Source organism: Carettochelys insculpta, chromosome 4 (genome assembly GCF_033958435.1).
Source record: "Carettochelys insculpta isolate YL-2023 chromosome 4, ASM3395843v1, whole genome shotgun sequence".
Classification (NCBI taxonomy): Eukaryota; Metazoa; Chordata; order Testudines; family Carettochelyidae; genus Carettochelys; species Carettochelys insculpta.
Genome location: NC_134140.1, coordinates 33316079 through 33332339, shown reverse-complemented (window position 1 = coordinate 33332339; position 16261 = coordinate 33316079). Strand labels below are relative to the sequence as shown.

Here is a 16261-nt window from a genome sequence, read left to right as displayed (position 1 = left end):
AGAGTTTGGGGGTTTTTTTGTTTGTTTATTTTTTTTTTTACATTGGTGTTTGTGTGTGTGAGCATATTTTATTTTACACTCGTAAATATTTTAATTTCGTTTCTGGGAAAGAAGACATAAACTCAGAAAACAGAGTCCACTTTTCCTACTTTAAATTCTGTTTTGTGATCTGTCACATTTTAAAAACTCATAATTTTGACGTTTATATTGTTCTCTATTTTATCAATAAATGATATTTTAGGAATCTTGTTAAAATCAAGCAGTATAGGTTTTCCAGTCTTCTTGTTAGCTGTAGGATAAATAGAGAAAGATATGCCTATTCCCCAGGTTATTAAAGGTGCATTAAAACTTTCGTTTCTGGTTATGGAACACTTACTGGCCTTGCTAGCTTTGCTGCAGCTGAGTCATCCCTATCTACAAATTAGCAGCATATTTTTCACACACAGAGTGGGAAATGCCATTTCATCTTATTGTGACTTTTCTCTGTACTCTCCAACTGAATTTAAACTTCAGAACTTTGTAGACTTGTAGCTTCTGTGAATTTGAAATAATTTCTTTAGTATTTATCCCAAATCCTGTGTGCAGTTTGAGCACTAGCAGGGAGTTTCCTGGATCTTCTGTCTGATGATTTATTGAGCTTCCCTGAAATTAGCCAGTTATTTTAAATAATATGTATCTGGCTTTTGATAATACATTTCTCCTATAGAGCAAAGAGGTCGTGCAGAACATGGCTACAAGAGGGCCATGTTGTAATTGAGTTTATTTGTTGGATTGATGGCCTTCAGATATTGACATGCCAGGTATTTTTCATGGTTTTTAAATCTTCCCTTGTTAGTATTGATGGAAATGTTAATTAGGCTGACTGTCGAACTGTGTATTTCATGATTTGGACTCCCTTTTTTGATACGGTGAGTGAATGAACAGTGCAATAAAATGTTGCCCTTTAATTTTTCTGTGTTATCTGATTTGTTTTATGCTTTGAAAAAGTAAAGATTGGAGGAAGTTTTGTGTGGGTGGGGCATGATCACAAATAATTTATAGGTATGGAACATGTTTGTTTCCAAGGAAGCCTTTTCTTTTTCTTTTTCTTTTTCTTTTTCATTGTCAATGTAGATGAAGTGGTTCTCACATTAAAAATGTTTCTGTTCACTGTGACAGCAAAAATTGGCATGATTATAGAATATAAAAAGTGTAGATACACAGTATTGCTCCACTTGCTTATCTGCTTACTTTGAATTTTCTGTCTATAGCTGCAGCTGAGAATCATAGAACACTAAAACTGGAAGGGACCTCAAGAGGTTATAGAGTTCAATTCCCTGCCCTCATGTCAGGACCAAGCACCCTCTTCCCCAGTAGATGTCTGTCTTGCCTGCTCTTAAATATCTCCAGTGATGGAGATTCCACAACCTCCCTAGGCCATTTATTTCTGTGTTTAGGAGAAACTTCCTGACTATCAGGATGACTAATGTCCAACCTAAACCTCCCTTGCTGCAGTTTAAGCTCCTTGTTTTTTTGTCCTATCCTCAGAGGCCAAGGAGAACAGTTTTTCTCCCTCCTCATTGTAACACTCTTTTAGGTACTTGTAAACCACTATTATGTACCCTCTGTCTTCTCGTTTCTAAACTAAGCAAGCCCAGTTCTTTTCAGTCTTCCCTCATAGATCATGTTCTCAAGACCTTTAATCATTGTTGCTCTTCTCTGGACCTTCTCCAGTTTCTCCACATCTTTCTTGAAATATGGTGCCCAGAACTGGGGCCTAATCATCACAGAGTGTAGTGGAGGAATGACTTCTTGTGTCTTGCTTGCAAAACTCCTGTTACTGCATCCCAGAAACATATTTGCTTGTTTGCAGCAGCTTCATGCTGTTGTCTCATATTTAGCCTGGGTTCCGCTATCACTCCTAGATCCCTTTCTGTAGTCCTTCTTCCTGTACAGTCACTTCTCATTCTCTTTGTGTGAAACTGATTGTTCCTTCCAAAGTAGAGTACTTAGCATTTGTCCTTATTAAATTTCATCCTATCTTCTGCAGACCATTTCTTCAGTTTGTCCAGTTCATTTTGAATTTGACCCTATCCTCCAGAGCAGTTGCAGCCGTCTCCCAGCTTGGTATCATTTGCAGATTTAATAAGTGTACTCTCTCTATGCCAATATCTAAATAGCTGATGAAGATACTGAAGAGAACCAGTCCCAAAACAGGTTCCTGTTAAACCCCATTTGTTATATCAGCAGAAAGATGGAGTAAATCTGAAAGTTATGTGGACGTATGATCAGGGAAATGGAAAAATTGCAGAGCATCTCCAAGTATACGTAATGTCCAATTAACCTAGAAATCTTGCCACAAAAATTGAGCAAATTCTCTTTTGGAGCAAAATTACCATCTTTTCTAATGAGGTTTTGTATCACACTTTCTTTCTTTCCAGTGTGCAGATTGATTAAAAGAATAAAAGCAGTAGAATACTAACATTAGAACTCATTTTTGTTAATAAATTCAAACACAGAATGCCTAAAAATACTGAAGGCTAGCCAATACGCCCTTTTAAATAATTTGCAGATATTTAATTCTGAAGTGTCCTTTTTATTTGGTGCCATAGTGCTTAGTTCTTTTATATACTCAATTTTTTCCACTTGTCATGTAAATTTGTTTAATCTTTTGCCTTCATCTCTGTAGGTGGCCTAGAACATTGGCAGGCATTACTGCATACCTACTGTGTACTCGTTACTCTGCTGGCAGTGGGATATATCCTGGCAACTCTCAGGATGAGAGAAGAGCTTGGCGCAGATGTGACAGAGGAGGATTCTGGGCAGAAGAGGACTATTCTCGGTGCCAATATGCAAATGATGTTACTCGAGTCCTGTATATGTTTAATCAGGTAATTTGTATTTCTCTATTGTTTGTGAAACTTTTAAAATAAATTCAGTCAAGATCTTCAATGAAAATAAAGTTTACATGTATCTGTCTTCCACCTGCCAATGGATATCTGTTGTTTTCTGGATCAACGTATACACCGTTTGTCTGATCATGTCTTTTTTAGGAGCTTAAAACTGGAGCCTGTGGGATTATGCAAGAATTTGGTTTAACTTTCCTTTCAGAGGCCATAGGATTTTTTTTTTGTAACTTGGAGAATTTGGGCAGCATCTGTTATTGGGTGCACTCACACTCACCTTTTTAAGCACCCCTGGTCATTGAGTGTGTGCATTCCTGCCATTTTTCTCAGTTTCCTCCTTCTGTCAGCTGCGGCACTCATCTAGCACTTTAGTGACTCATCCCTGTGACTGAGTCACGTACAGTTGATAAGCAAAACTAAACAAATCCCCTCCAGGGTAAATGATTCAGAATGTCCCCAGTGTCCTGAAGCCTTCTCTGGGATCACTCTTTAACCAATCCATTGAGGTCTGCCTTGACCTGGTTAGATTGCAAGGCTCCTACTCCAGATTTCAGAATCTCCCTGAGGGCTTCTTCTCTGGGATTCCTTACTTCTAGTAGAGTCTTCAGTGACACCAGCTTTCCTGATGAGCCATTCATCTTGGACTCAGTTCACTGACCACAGCTCCTGCTGAGTCACTCTCATTACAGCTCCCCATCTCTGTGGTGCTACAATTCTAATGCTTTTCCTTAGGTGTAGTTACTTCCTCTTAGTGGCTGGTGACAGGGGGAAACAGTCCCATCCACTTCTCTGGGTCCACACCAAGCTCCACCTCCACCTTCTGTCTCCTTTGGCTCCTACTAATAACTGCTTACTTACTCCCAACAGCTAGCTGGGTAGAAGCTATTCTTGGGCTCCCCCTGTCCCTGCTTGCAACTGATCTGTCCATCCCTTTGAGTACTTGCAGCCATTTAAGGAGCATTTCTTGCTCCCCCAGTCCCAACCAGCACACTGAACTCACACTATCCCTCTGTTCCTTTTGTGTGTGTCTGCTGAGTCTGATTGGCAGCTCCCTGCTGCCTCCCTTGCAAGTCACTTTAGTCTTCTTGGAGGACCTTTCTTCTGCTCCTTTCCTGAGATGAGTGTTCAAGGATTCTGATGCCTCCAGCAACGGGCCTCTGGGCCTAATTCATCCTGTCACAACTTCTCTCCCCAGATTGTAAGATCTGTCAATTTTAGCATAGCTCTAGGTCAGGCTTACAGAATTCTGAGTTACTCTTGTGGCTCTTGTCTCCAATTTAATCACATGGGCTTTTGGAATATCACTGTTTGAAAAAAAGGCTATTATTTATTTATTAATTTGTTTGCTCATTTATTTATTTATTTATTTATAAAGATTTTGAGACTCTTTCAAGCCCTGTATACAATGCAGTGTTTTGTTCTATGGTAGTTGAGTTGATTTGACAATTCTTGAGAGTTAACTAACACCATTGTAAATGTTTGTGAAGTGTCACTCATATTTAGTTAAATGACAGTGATTCCACGCAAAACTGGTGGCACTTTGTTAGGAAAAACAGTGCTAAATGACAGTAGCCATCAGGAATTTGCAACTTCTAATCAGGAGTTAATATGGTTCTCTTTACATACTCTCTCTGTTTGTTACCAGTGTTTTGTAAGAATGTTGTAACTGATTATGCCTAACACTCAAAAGACATACTGAAACTTTGGAATATCACTGCATGAATATTGATGAATTATAAACATTTATAGATGGCCATGGTGCCAGCAGACTTGCTGGGTGCGGGAGAGAGGAGGAGTAGGGGATGCAGCTCCATGCTCCCACAAGGGGCAGTGCCTTGGGTGGAAGTGGCGGGGCTGACAGCAGCCTTCCTCAACGTTGCCTGATGTGTGTTGTATTACATTGTTCTTCCCCTCCCACTGACAGCCCTCAGAGCCATCCAGAGTATGCTGCATGGCACTCCGGTCGTGTCTGCTACAAATCTTCTACAAATATTATGTGATAACTCATGCACAATCTGTAACTGTAGTTCAAGGGTGTTACCAATACTGTGGTATGAGAAAATTAGCAACAAACCACTTTCTGGAATTCTGGATGTTAGAGTTCAAGTTCTTGCTTTACTACCTACTTCCTGTGTGTGACTTTGGGGAAAAAATTACTTAATGGTTGTGTGGCTTTGGCTTCATTTCCCCTGTGTAATATGGGGATGATAATACCTCTTTCTCCTCCCCCTTTTTTTTTCTTTAATAATCTGTTTAGATTATGAGCTGTAAGGATCTGGACAGCTTCAGACTGCTTATACAGTGCTTAGGATACTGGGGTACCAGTTCTTGTAGATGGGCTTTTAAGGAGCTACCTTTATAGAAAAAAATAGTACATTACCTAGCAATTTAACTCTTTTTTGCTTGCATAAGTAAAGAAGTAATTGCCTAGAACAGGAGTCGGCAAACTCTGGCGTGCATGCTAAAGGTGGCACGCGAGCCAATTTTCATCAGCATGAGAAGCAAAAACTTCAGTCCCGTCCCTCCTTCCCCATGCAACCAAGAGCCAGGCCACACATGGATAAGCAAAAGACTAGCTTAATGCTACCAATCAACACCTAAGTGATCAATATCTTCATCTTAATTTATTTATTAATGAAGCTGTTGTAAGTAGGACTACTAGTGTCTTTAAAAAGTGTCACCGACACTTGGATCGCACATAGAGGTCACAAGGTCAAATTTCAGCATTCTGCCTTGGAAGGTTGCTGACCTCAGTCTACAAGTTCCAAGGACAGCGAGTAAACTAAGTGGGTGGCACATATATGTGGGTAGGGATCCTGGTTTATAATCCACTCTACTACTATTGCTCTTTGAAGGCAATATGTTTTCATGATTTGTGAGAGTCTTACCAGTCTCATGTTAGAAAACTTGAAATCCAGAGTGAAAAGGATTGTCAGGGATATCTTAAGAAAAGCAGGATTACTAATCAAATTTCTCCATGTTTAAAATGTATGATTTTCTCTGTTCTATCAAAATTTAAAGGAATATTGAAAAATGTTACCTTAATATTCAGTTCTTCTTCTAATGGTCCCCATGGGTGCTCCGCATCAGGTGCTGGGCTTGTCCCGGCACCGCAGTACGAAGGACTTTCCAGCGCTTAGTCAGCTGGAGTGCAGATGCGCATCTGCCGCCTCTTGCCATTTGTGCCCTTTTAGTGACATGGTCTGGCTCCCACCAGTTTCTCTTCAGCTGCCCCAGGCTGCAGATGGAACATTCTCCTCTCTCGTCACGGGGATCCTTCAGAGCGATACTGTTCGTTTAGAGCCTTGTTGATAGTTATTGTCTTCATTTAGATGTTTTTAGTTCTTCCCCCTTCGTATTAAAAAAAAAAGTTGAAAGCAAAAAGTTACTAGTTGCAGCTTAGTCAACATTTCTTATCTACCGTTAAGTTTCCATTCATTCACTAAAGGGAAAAAAAAAAGAAAAGATATAGTTCTTTGTTTGTAAGCATTAATTGCTGTTCAATTACTGCTATATGCAGATCTCCCGTCTTCAAGAAATGTGAGACCTGTCATGAGACGATGCCAGTATTGGATGGACACCCTCTTGTATTTGATGTTTGGATGGCGCACGTGTGCCCCAAAAATGTACACCGTGTTTTAAACTGAGAGCCCGCCATGACCAGGAAATGAGGCTGCATATGTTATTGGCAAAGCCCTCCTCTGAGGCTGTGACTTCCCTGGAGGGTCCCTTGCATAAAAGACTGGCATCATCAGCTCTGGAGATCTCACCCAAGAAAATCCTGGCATCGCCAAAGAGATCCTTGCCTGCAGTTATGCAGAGCAGATCAGAAAGCTCAGAGAAGTCCCATAAGAAGGCTCTGACTTGGCTCCATCGAAATCAGCTTCGGCCATGAAAGCCAGAAAGAAATCTACCACGGTGCTGTCCCCAGAGGCATTAGCACTGGGATCAGCACCAGCAGCATCAAAGTACAAGGCGCCGAGAGACTCAGCCACACCACAGGAACCGCCAGTGCCAAAGACCATGCTGATGCCAATCCCACTCTATGGCTGGCGACAAGAGTGGCTGCATGTCCTCCTACAGAACACTGCAAAGCCACTTTTAAGACCAGACCCAGTAACCCTTCCCCTCATTCACCCTCTTTAAGTTTCTCACTGGCAACCTCTCTATCTCCAGGACAGCATTCATTCATACCGCCTCAATACATACCATGTCACTCTCCACCTGGTAGGCTGCCTTCACCATTTCTAAGCCCACCCAGACCGCAGATGTTGCATCATCAACACCACTTTTCAGCTTCTCCTTTGCCCAGGTTTCCTTTTGTGCGCTCGAAATCTCCTCATCCATATCTTCTGGGGATCACTATAGAAGAGTACATTACCACACATACTCTTCCCCTGCCAGATCTTATTTTTACCAGGACTGTCACCATTCTTACTCTCCATATAGTTCATCATATCACCAGAGGTCACCTTTAAGGGGAAATGCGCTGTGCCTCTATTTCATCTACGCAGTCACCTGTTCCTGCTCCATCATCATCAATTCACCGTCCTACCTCCCTGCAACAACACTCTGAGCTGGGGGAGTGGCAAGTTTCGGACAATGACAATCAGCAAGTGTCTGTTTCCCAGACCAATCAATCCTCTTCCTTCCCAGACAAGGCTGCCATACCAGGAGATGCTTCCCCACCCAATGATACTAAACAATTCAATGAATTATTCAAACATGTCACCCTCAGCCAAGAGGTTAAAATAGCTGAAGTAGAACAGAAGTGGCATCGCCTCCTCAAAAATCTTCCTGCGCAAAGCTCTCAAGTATTGCTGTCCCTCTGGACAAAACCATATTGGAGACTGCCGATTTGCTCACCTTGATTATCTTTTTCTGATTTGTCCTCCTTGCTTACTGTTTTTGGTTCTCTGTGCCTTAAATATTGAGTCTGTTCTGGTCTGGCTGTGGTCTGAAGAAGTGGGTCTGTCTCACAAAAGCTCACCCAATAAACTAGTTTGCTAGTCTTTAAAGTGCTAGTTGACTGCTTTTTGTTTTGATAGTGTATAGACTAGCTCGGCTTCCTCTCTGTTACTATCCAAGTTAAAGAGGTTTTGATACGCAGTCATCGACAGAATACTCGAGCCACTTACCTATCCAAATGGCACAGGTTAGCTTTTTGGTGTTCCTTGCATCACCTAGAACCACAATCAGCTCCTTTGCATGGAATTTTTGATTATATCTTACGTTTAAAAGACTTGAGACCGGCGCAGGTGGTGTTGAGTGCATCTCGCCGCCCTCACTGCCTTCATTCAGCCCATTGAAGGATTCTCTCTGTGCACATCCCACCATTAAAGTTGGGTCTACACTACAAAGTTCTGTCTAGAGAAGTTACTGTCAACAGTGTTTTGCCTTCAGAAAACGTCCACGACTAACAGGGGCTCTCCCAGTTGATGACCTCTGTCAACAGAGAGCAGCCAAACTGCTCAGCCTTCTGTCAACAGAACAGTCAACAGGAAGCTCTATAGACAGGGCTGCCAAGTGAACTGAAAGTCCTTTCTGTGCACAGAGGGTTCCCTGGTGCATCTACACTATTTTTCTGTCTACAGAGTGCTATGCCTCAATCTTTTTCAAGACGTAACTGTCGCGGAAAACGGTTGTGTTTTGTTGACAGATTCTCAACAGAATGCATTTGTAGTGTGGACACTCCCTAATTTTGTCAACAGAAGGTCTCTTCTGTAGATAAAATTTTGTAGTGTCAACACAGTTTAAGAAATTCCTTAAAGGCCTTGCCGTTTTGCACCATCGTTGTCAACTGGGACCTGGACCTCTCCTTCATAGTGCTTTTATGGCACCACTGTTTGAGCCATTAGCAACTGTACCTCTACAAATCACGAGTAGGAAGATTGCCTTTCTTTTTGCCATAACCTCTGCATGCACAGTCAGTGAAATTTCGGCTCTATGGTGATAAGTAAGTGGTGATTCTGAGGCCCACTCCACTTTCATTCCCAAAATATGCACAAATTTTCACGTAAATGAGCCTATTGTCTTGTCCTCCTATTACCCTAAACCGCACACCTCGCCTCAGGAAGCATCATTTTGCACCCTGGATGTGCAGAGGGTGCTGGTCCTTTATACAGACAGAACAAAATCATTTGAGAAACCTGATAGACTTCTCATGTCTCTCACTGATCAGTCCAATGGTGAGCCATTATCGTCCCAGCAAATAGCAAAATTAATAACTTAGTGTATGGTTTGGCTCTACTCCTCCAGAGGGGTACTACTCCCAGTACCACCGAGGACACACTCCACAATGGCTGTGGCAACATCAGCAGCCTTCCTTCAAGAGGTCCCCTTCCATGACATTTGCAGAGCAGCTACCTGGTCTTCTCACGACACGCTCATGGAACATTATACAATTGAACACCAATGGACATGGGGTACTTCTCTTGTAGTAGCAGTGCTATCATTACGTAACAGGGACAAATGAGAAAAAATAATTATCAAGGTGAACAAATCAGAGAGTAGAGGGGCAGGGGGGAGGAGTCAGGAATTAGATTAAGCCACTTATGCAAACGAAGAATGACAGTCACTGCACTGAGGTGATTAACTTCGCCCTTTGATTTAGTTATGCCTACAGAAGAAATAGTCTAAACGTTATCATCTTTTTCTGTGTAAGAGAATTTAAGTAGGTCAGCCAAACTTGCTGGTCATTTTTTGCACAAAATAATTTGGCTCTGCCAAGACTGTTAATTTTAGTATCTAAAACCGAAGTGAAATGTAGGGAAGATGTTCAATGCAAGATTAAATAGTTCTGGGTTCCTGTTCCCTCTGCAAATGTGGGTCTCCCCCATACCTTCATTCTAATTTGGCCTAGCTGCCCCCATGATGAAAGAGGGCAGAATGGGGCACGCCTGAGTGGCACTGTGACCCCAATTTAATTGGGCAGCCACTGCTGCTAGTCCTGCACAGGATGGACAGTGACTATTTAGCAAAGCAGCTTCTACTCCAGACATTTGCTATACACAGAAACAGATGCCTCTCACACCATATGTACAGCAGTCTTCCATCAGCTTGCACTTGCAGTGAGAGGTCCCTTATGCATTCCAGGAGCCTTGATATACATCCCACTCACTACAGCCCCCAGTGCCTCCCAGTGTCCTTGCCACACACCAGCATCTTAGCTCCACTCCCACCTTTTGTGAAGTGCCTCCTGATTTTAGCCACCTCAAATGCCAGATCAAATATTGGTGTGGCTGTGAAACAGAAGGAAGTGCTGAATGAAATGGAATGTCCAGATATGACTGCTACATCTAGTTTTGTGTTAGAGAATTTATCTTAAGAAAAATATGGAAATATTGAGTTATCCATAGATATACATTGTACTGTGATTTGCATATCATGAATGTGGTCTTTTAATGTAAAAAACAATGTATTGATGTACAAAAGAAAATCCCAGAGATTTTATTCAGTATTTGAACTTCAAACTTTTTTTTTTTTTTTTTTTGGATCATGCATTATGGCAGCTGATACCTAAAGATATCTGTTGTTATGTTCTAAAACTACGCTGTTTTTTGCTTGTGAACTGCTTCCCAGTCTACTTGTACAGGCATCAATGCTGCAAGGAGAACAGTGCAGGTGAGACACTGTTCAATGCTACAGAAAGTCCGTAGAACTCTGGGAGGATGCTGGAGTCTGCCTGCATGGACTGGGATCTTCACCTTCTATTTTAGGAAGAGCTTCTCGTTAATTTGAAGTGCACTTTCTGTTGTTTTTATATAATAGCTTTCTGTTAACTTGTCAAACTGTGAAACATAGCTTTCATGCACTAAGAACTTTGGAAAACTGTGTCTATAAACACATGAAATGAGCAAAGTAAGTGAATTTATTAATTGTGCTTTATGTAAAAATAAGTTTTTGTTTTACAGTAGTCTAGAATTTGAAACGTGACTATTCTCCTAAGTTTTATTTATATTGGAAAAAAAAAACTTTAAAGTTCTTGTATGTGTTCTTTTTACAGATGCCACTCAACCTTACTAATGCAGTTGCAACAGCAAGACAGCTTTTGGCTTACACTGTTGAAGCAGCAAATTTTTCTGATAAAATGGATATTATTTTTGTGGCTGAAATGATTGAAAAATTTGGAAGATTTGCGGAAAAGTACAAAGAGGTACACTTAATATTTGATGCCATTTGCAGGATAAGTGGATGAAATATTTGCTTTATTAGAAATACCTGTAATAAATAGTAAATATTCTAAACGTTAGGTTGCAGAGCTCAGATTTCCAGTTCTTTTCCTTTGCTTAATAGATTCCTGAAATTGCTCACCCATGGTCAGACTTTGTGTTCATGCTGAAATCCTGCAGCATTCATTGGACCTACAATGTCTGTGGTCAGCAGAGGAGTAGAGAGATAGGTATTGTAAGTTTGGTTTTATTTAATATTGAGTGGGGTCACCCAGGTTTTCATCAGATTTTTATATAAAAGATGAATAATGAAAACCTCAGAGATCCTCTCAGTAATGAATAAAACAAGACTTATCTTTCTCCCCTATGATAGTCCTTGCTTTATTCAATACTGAGCTTTGTTGCTAAGGTTTTTCAATCATATTGTATCTTATGGGATATAAGAGATTAATAGCTTGGAAAGTGCTCATTGTAAAAGGGAGAATGAGTAGAAGCTCTCTATGTTTCGCTGCTAAACTGTGGTTTCGATCTAACTTTTCAGTGCATGTTAGGAGGTTGGAGCCCATAGTGCAACAGTTTGGAACTTGGCCAAAACTGAACTCCGATCTCATGTACACTCCAAACAAATAATGCAGTCTAAAAATTCCCAATAAAACTCTTAGGAGGATTTTCCTACTGCAGTTCCTTTTTAAATACATAGCTCACTTAAATAGTAACAGAGAGGAAGCCGTGCTAGTCTATACACTGTCAAAACAAAAAGCAGTCAAGTAGCACTTTAAAGACTAGCAAAATAGTTTATTAGGTGAGCTTTCGTGGGACAGAGCCACTTCTTCACACCATAGCCAGACCAGAACAGACTCAATATTTAAGCCACAGAGAACCAAAAACAGTAAGCAAGGAGGACAAATCAGAAAAAGATAATCAAGGTGAGCAAATCAGAGAGTGGAGGGGTGGGGGGGGGAAGGTCAAGAATTAGATTGATCCAGGTATGCAGACGAGCCCCTATAGTGACTCAAAGTTCCCATCACGATTTAAATCATGTGTTAATGTGCCAAATTTGAATATAAAAGCCAGCTCGGCTGCTTCCCTTTCCAGAACGGTGCGATAATTCTTCTTCAGTAACACACATACCTTTAGGTCATTGACAGAATGTCCTCCTTGTTTACTGTTTTTGGTTCTCTGTGCCTTAAATATTGAGTCTGTTCTGGTCTGGCTGTGGTCTGAGGAAGTGGCTCTGTCCCACAAAAGCTCACCTAGTAAACTATTTTGCTAGTCTTTAAAGTGCTACTTGACTGCGTTTTGTATTGATAGCTCTCTTAAGTTATCCTAAATTTAATTTTTCCATATTTTTGTAAAATCACTAAAATAGTAATTCATAAAATGGCTTGCTTAGGTACCTAACCTAAAATATGGATTTGTGTGTGATCTATTATTTTATAAGGGTATTGTTTTTCAGCAATGATTTATTATTAGTCTGGTGTCACTCTGCCACTACTTGAAGGCACTGAAAGTGATAAAACCGTCAACATTAAATTCATAGGTAGTGTTTTAATACTAGCTGAGGTTCTAGTGTTAGATGATGTATTGTTTCTTTTGCTTTGTAACCATATTTAGTAAAACTTGTGCTTGATTTGTTAGTATGTTGTAAGGGTGCAAGTGATTCTTTGTCATGAGTAGTCAATATGTTTAATAATCTTTTTTATTTTAAATTAGAACAAAATTTTAAATCAATCAGCTGTTACTACACAATGCTTATGTGGTTTTAATTAAAATATTGATCTGTTAAATATCAGAAATGTGCTTCAAGTGGTTTTTCAACATGCAGTCAGAATAATCTGAAAGATGTAGAATACATGAATTGTAAGATTAATAGCTTCTTCAGTGCCATGTGTCTGCTAGGAGGAGAAACACTGGAGAGGTCTGTATAAATGAAAATGTGTTGTTTTTTCGTTTTTAAACCTGTGCATTGCAATCAGAGCTTAGAAACATTTCAAGCAAATTCTTTGTGATATTGCCGAAAGAGCAGATGAGTGTGATTTATAATAAAAAATCATGATTTATGCAGAGAAGAAGTTTGATTCCTGTAATTGTAGGAATTTCTTGTTGACTTTTACAATAAATTATCAGTTTAACAACAATGGTATAAGAAGTGGTGTCTTTTACAATGAAATTAGTAAGCGTTTTATCCATTTGGCTTAGTTTTAATTGATTTCAGAAATATTTATTAAATAAGGCCTATATCCTGCTAAGTATTGAGTTCCACCGTCTTGCCTCTGACTTCACTGGCTGTTGAGGGTGGTCAGCACCTTGCAGCATAATACCCTAGCACAGCAGTGGAAAAGGTGCTGCAAATTGTCACTTCCAAGTAATGTCTGTCTTGTTGAAAAGATTAAACATCACACTGCTGTCATCTTACCTGCTGTTGTACAAGTAACGCCTGAGATTACAGTAACTGAAAGAGGTCATTTTTTTTGTTTTGTTCGTCTGACAGCACTTTGTATATAGGCTGTGTCGCTGTTTCCTTTGAATCACACAGCTGCCTGTACCTGTAAATTTAGAGTTGTTTGCAATGTTCATAGTTAAGAATGGTATATGTTTATGTGTGGGTATGGATTAGAAGTAGTAAACATAAGAAATATGTTTGACATTAGTAAAATTTCCAGGCCCCTGGGGATGAAGTGGCAAGGAGGTTGTCGCAAGAGAGAGAAAAAACTTCAAAAACTAGCAGTGGCTGGGGGATCAGGAGTAACTCCCAAAACTACTTTTCATTAATTGACTAGATTCATGTTGATGCCTTCCCTATTAAACGTCTCATGCTGTTTTTCATTTGGAATATAGTCTTATATTTAACTGACAGAAGGGGGAAACAAAACATATTCACACTAACAATTTTGAAATAAGTATCTAACTCTTGAAGACTGCTCCAGTAACTCATACTCAACAAATAATGGTTGTTGTGGAAGCAACTTTTTTTAATGATGCTGACAGTAATATTGGTTTTCCAATAACTTTGGCCCAAAAAGGATCTTATGCTTCTTATTGATGTGCCAAAAGATGAATGACCCAAACTGACATGGTGTTTTCTTATTTCTTCTCCTTCTTAGCTTGGTGATGTGATGGTAGACATTGCCAGTAACATTATGTTAGCTGATGAACGTGTTTTGTGGATGTCACAGAGAGAAGCCAAATCTTGCACTAGAATTGTGCAGTGTTTACAGAGAGTTGCTATGTATCGACTAGCAAATGGGGCTCAAGTTTACTCAACAGTAAGCATAAAGTTCCATTATTTTGAAGTAAACATTTCTGGATTTTTTGAAATTTTGTGCGTAGATAGATTTTGATATTGTCTAATTTGTGCTTTGAGGTATAGAATATTTGGGATTCCTAAAAGGAAAAAAAAAAATTCTGGTGAAATTACTCTGACAGTTACACAGAATGCTTTTTTGGTATTTGTATAAAATTAATGTGCAGAATCCTTAAAGGTTATACTACATATAAACAAAGTTGTTTAATGTCTACATGATTTTTCTTGTCACAGTACTCTCCAAATATTGCTCTGGAGGCATATGTAATAAAGGCAACTGGCTTCACTGGGATGACATGCACTGTGTTTCAGAAAGTGGCTACATCAGATCGTATAGGACTTACTGACTTTGGGAGAAGAGATCTTGATGGAAACCTAGATAAGCAACTAAGCTTTAAGTGCAATGTTTCAAATACACTATCAAGTTTGGCACTAAAGGTCTGACACTCATTGTTTCTGTATTGACTTAGAAGACTTATTTGAGATTAATTTCTATGGAAGCCAATTTAAATTTAAGTTTCTAATGTTAAAATATTCTTACTGTGTTGTAATACAGAAAAGTTTAAGAAAAATGTTAGAAAAGCTGTAAGAGGAATAAAGAAGTTGGTTTTGTGTTCTTGGTTAAATGGTCAAGAACAATCCTTAATGGCCAGATGTCTGCTTTTAAAAGAAATCATACTTTGAAGCTATGTCTGCACTATATAGTTTTGCTGATATAAGATATGGCACTGTTGTGTGCCCACACTATGTTTTTTGTGTCAGTAGAACACATCCACATGACAAAGATAGCAGTGCGGTGTGGGTGGCTATCCCACTGTGCAGCTGGCCACAGTCTGCTTTGATGGAAGAGTTTGTGATGCTTCCTGAGATGAGTGCAACATCACATGATTCAGGTTTCTCAATTCTGTCATCCCATGGGCATCATATTATGTAGCCAATCACTTTTCAACTAGTAGGTGGAGCTGCGGAGGAGTTTGTGACAAGAAGCGGGTGAGGGAGGCAGTGTGTCTGTTGGGGAAGTGTGTGTTAGTATGCTGTATCTTTAAGTTCAAACACCAGCCTGAGAAAAATCCTGGGGAAGAGTGACACCACCCTGCAGCAGCAGTCCCTGAGCTTGCACAGCGCAGCAGTCTTTCCCTACCTCCTTCCAATGCAGCATTCTGCAGTTTCCATATTAATGGTCCTGTGATTCCCTCTGAGATTTCCCCAAGCTGCTTCAGTACTGGGAGCAGCATCCTCAGCAGCTCTGTGAGCTCTCAACGCTAAGGAATATCAAAGCTTTGAAAGGGAAAGGGCACATGCTGATGAGGAAGCCAGTTTCAAAACAGTGAGCAGAACTGTCATCGTGGGCATGTGGGTTATTGGGGGATCCAATTACGTCGACATGAAGAATGACAGTGTCCAAACTGCTGCTTTGTTGCTTTAGCTGGCCTTTTTTTAACAAAACTATGTAGTGCAGACAAGGCTTTGTACTGTATTTCACCAGTGTGGAAATTGAATTACCCCATGACCTCTTTTAAAGTTCAGTAGATTTGCTTTTGGTATGCTATCTTCATGCTATGCTTAATTTTTCAAGTTAAAATAAGTTACCTTAAGATGCATTGACTTAAACTGCGTGCCAAAAATTTTAGTTAAACAAGCATGTCTCAAATCATGGTGATTGAGGACATATACGCATCTAGATCAGTGCTGGCAGTGTGAAGGAGTACAAACTAGAAAATAAGATTGACAGACTAATTCATCTATCTACAGAGTAAAGTACTTAACACTCACACCATGGAAAAATACATTTGTGATTAAACACCATTGTAGCTTATAAATTTGCCGTTTTTACTTAACATATTAGAGCTTCACTGTAGATATGTACTATACCAATACCTAATGTACAGAATTTCAGGTAA

At 39.9% G+C, this 16261-nt stretch overlaps 1 protein-coding gene across 2 annotated transcripts in view; it reads left to right on the top strand.

Moving 5' to 3' along the window:
* The window catches only part of ADGRA3 (adhesion G protein-coupled receptor A3), a 110169-nt gene that overhangs the window by 65299 nt on the left and 28609 nt on the right, over positions 1 to 16261 (top strand). For both annotated transcript variants that reach the window (XM_074992552.1, XM_074992553.1), the window contains 4 exons: positions 2669 to 2870; positions 10891 to 11040; positions 14161 to 14322; positions 14595 to 14798. In XM_074992552.1, coding sequence (XP_074848653.1) covers positions 2669 to 2870; positions 10891 to 11040; positions 14161 to 14322; positions 14595 to 14798 — 718 coding nt within the window. The remainder of the gene's footprint in view (positions 1 to 2668; positions 2871 to 10890; positions 11041 to 14160; positions 14323 to 14594; positions 14799 to 16261) is intronic.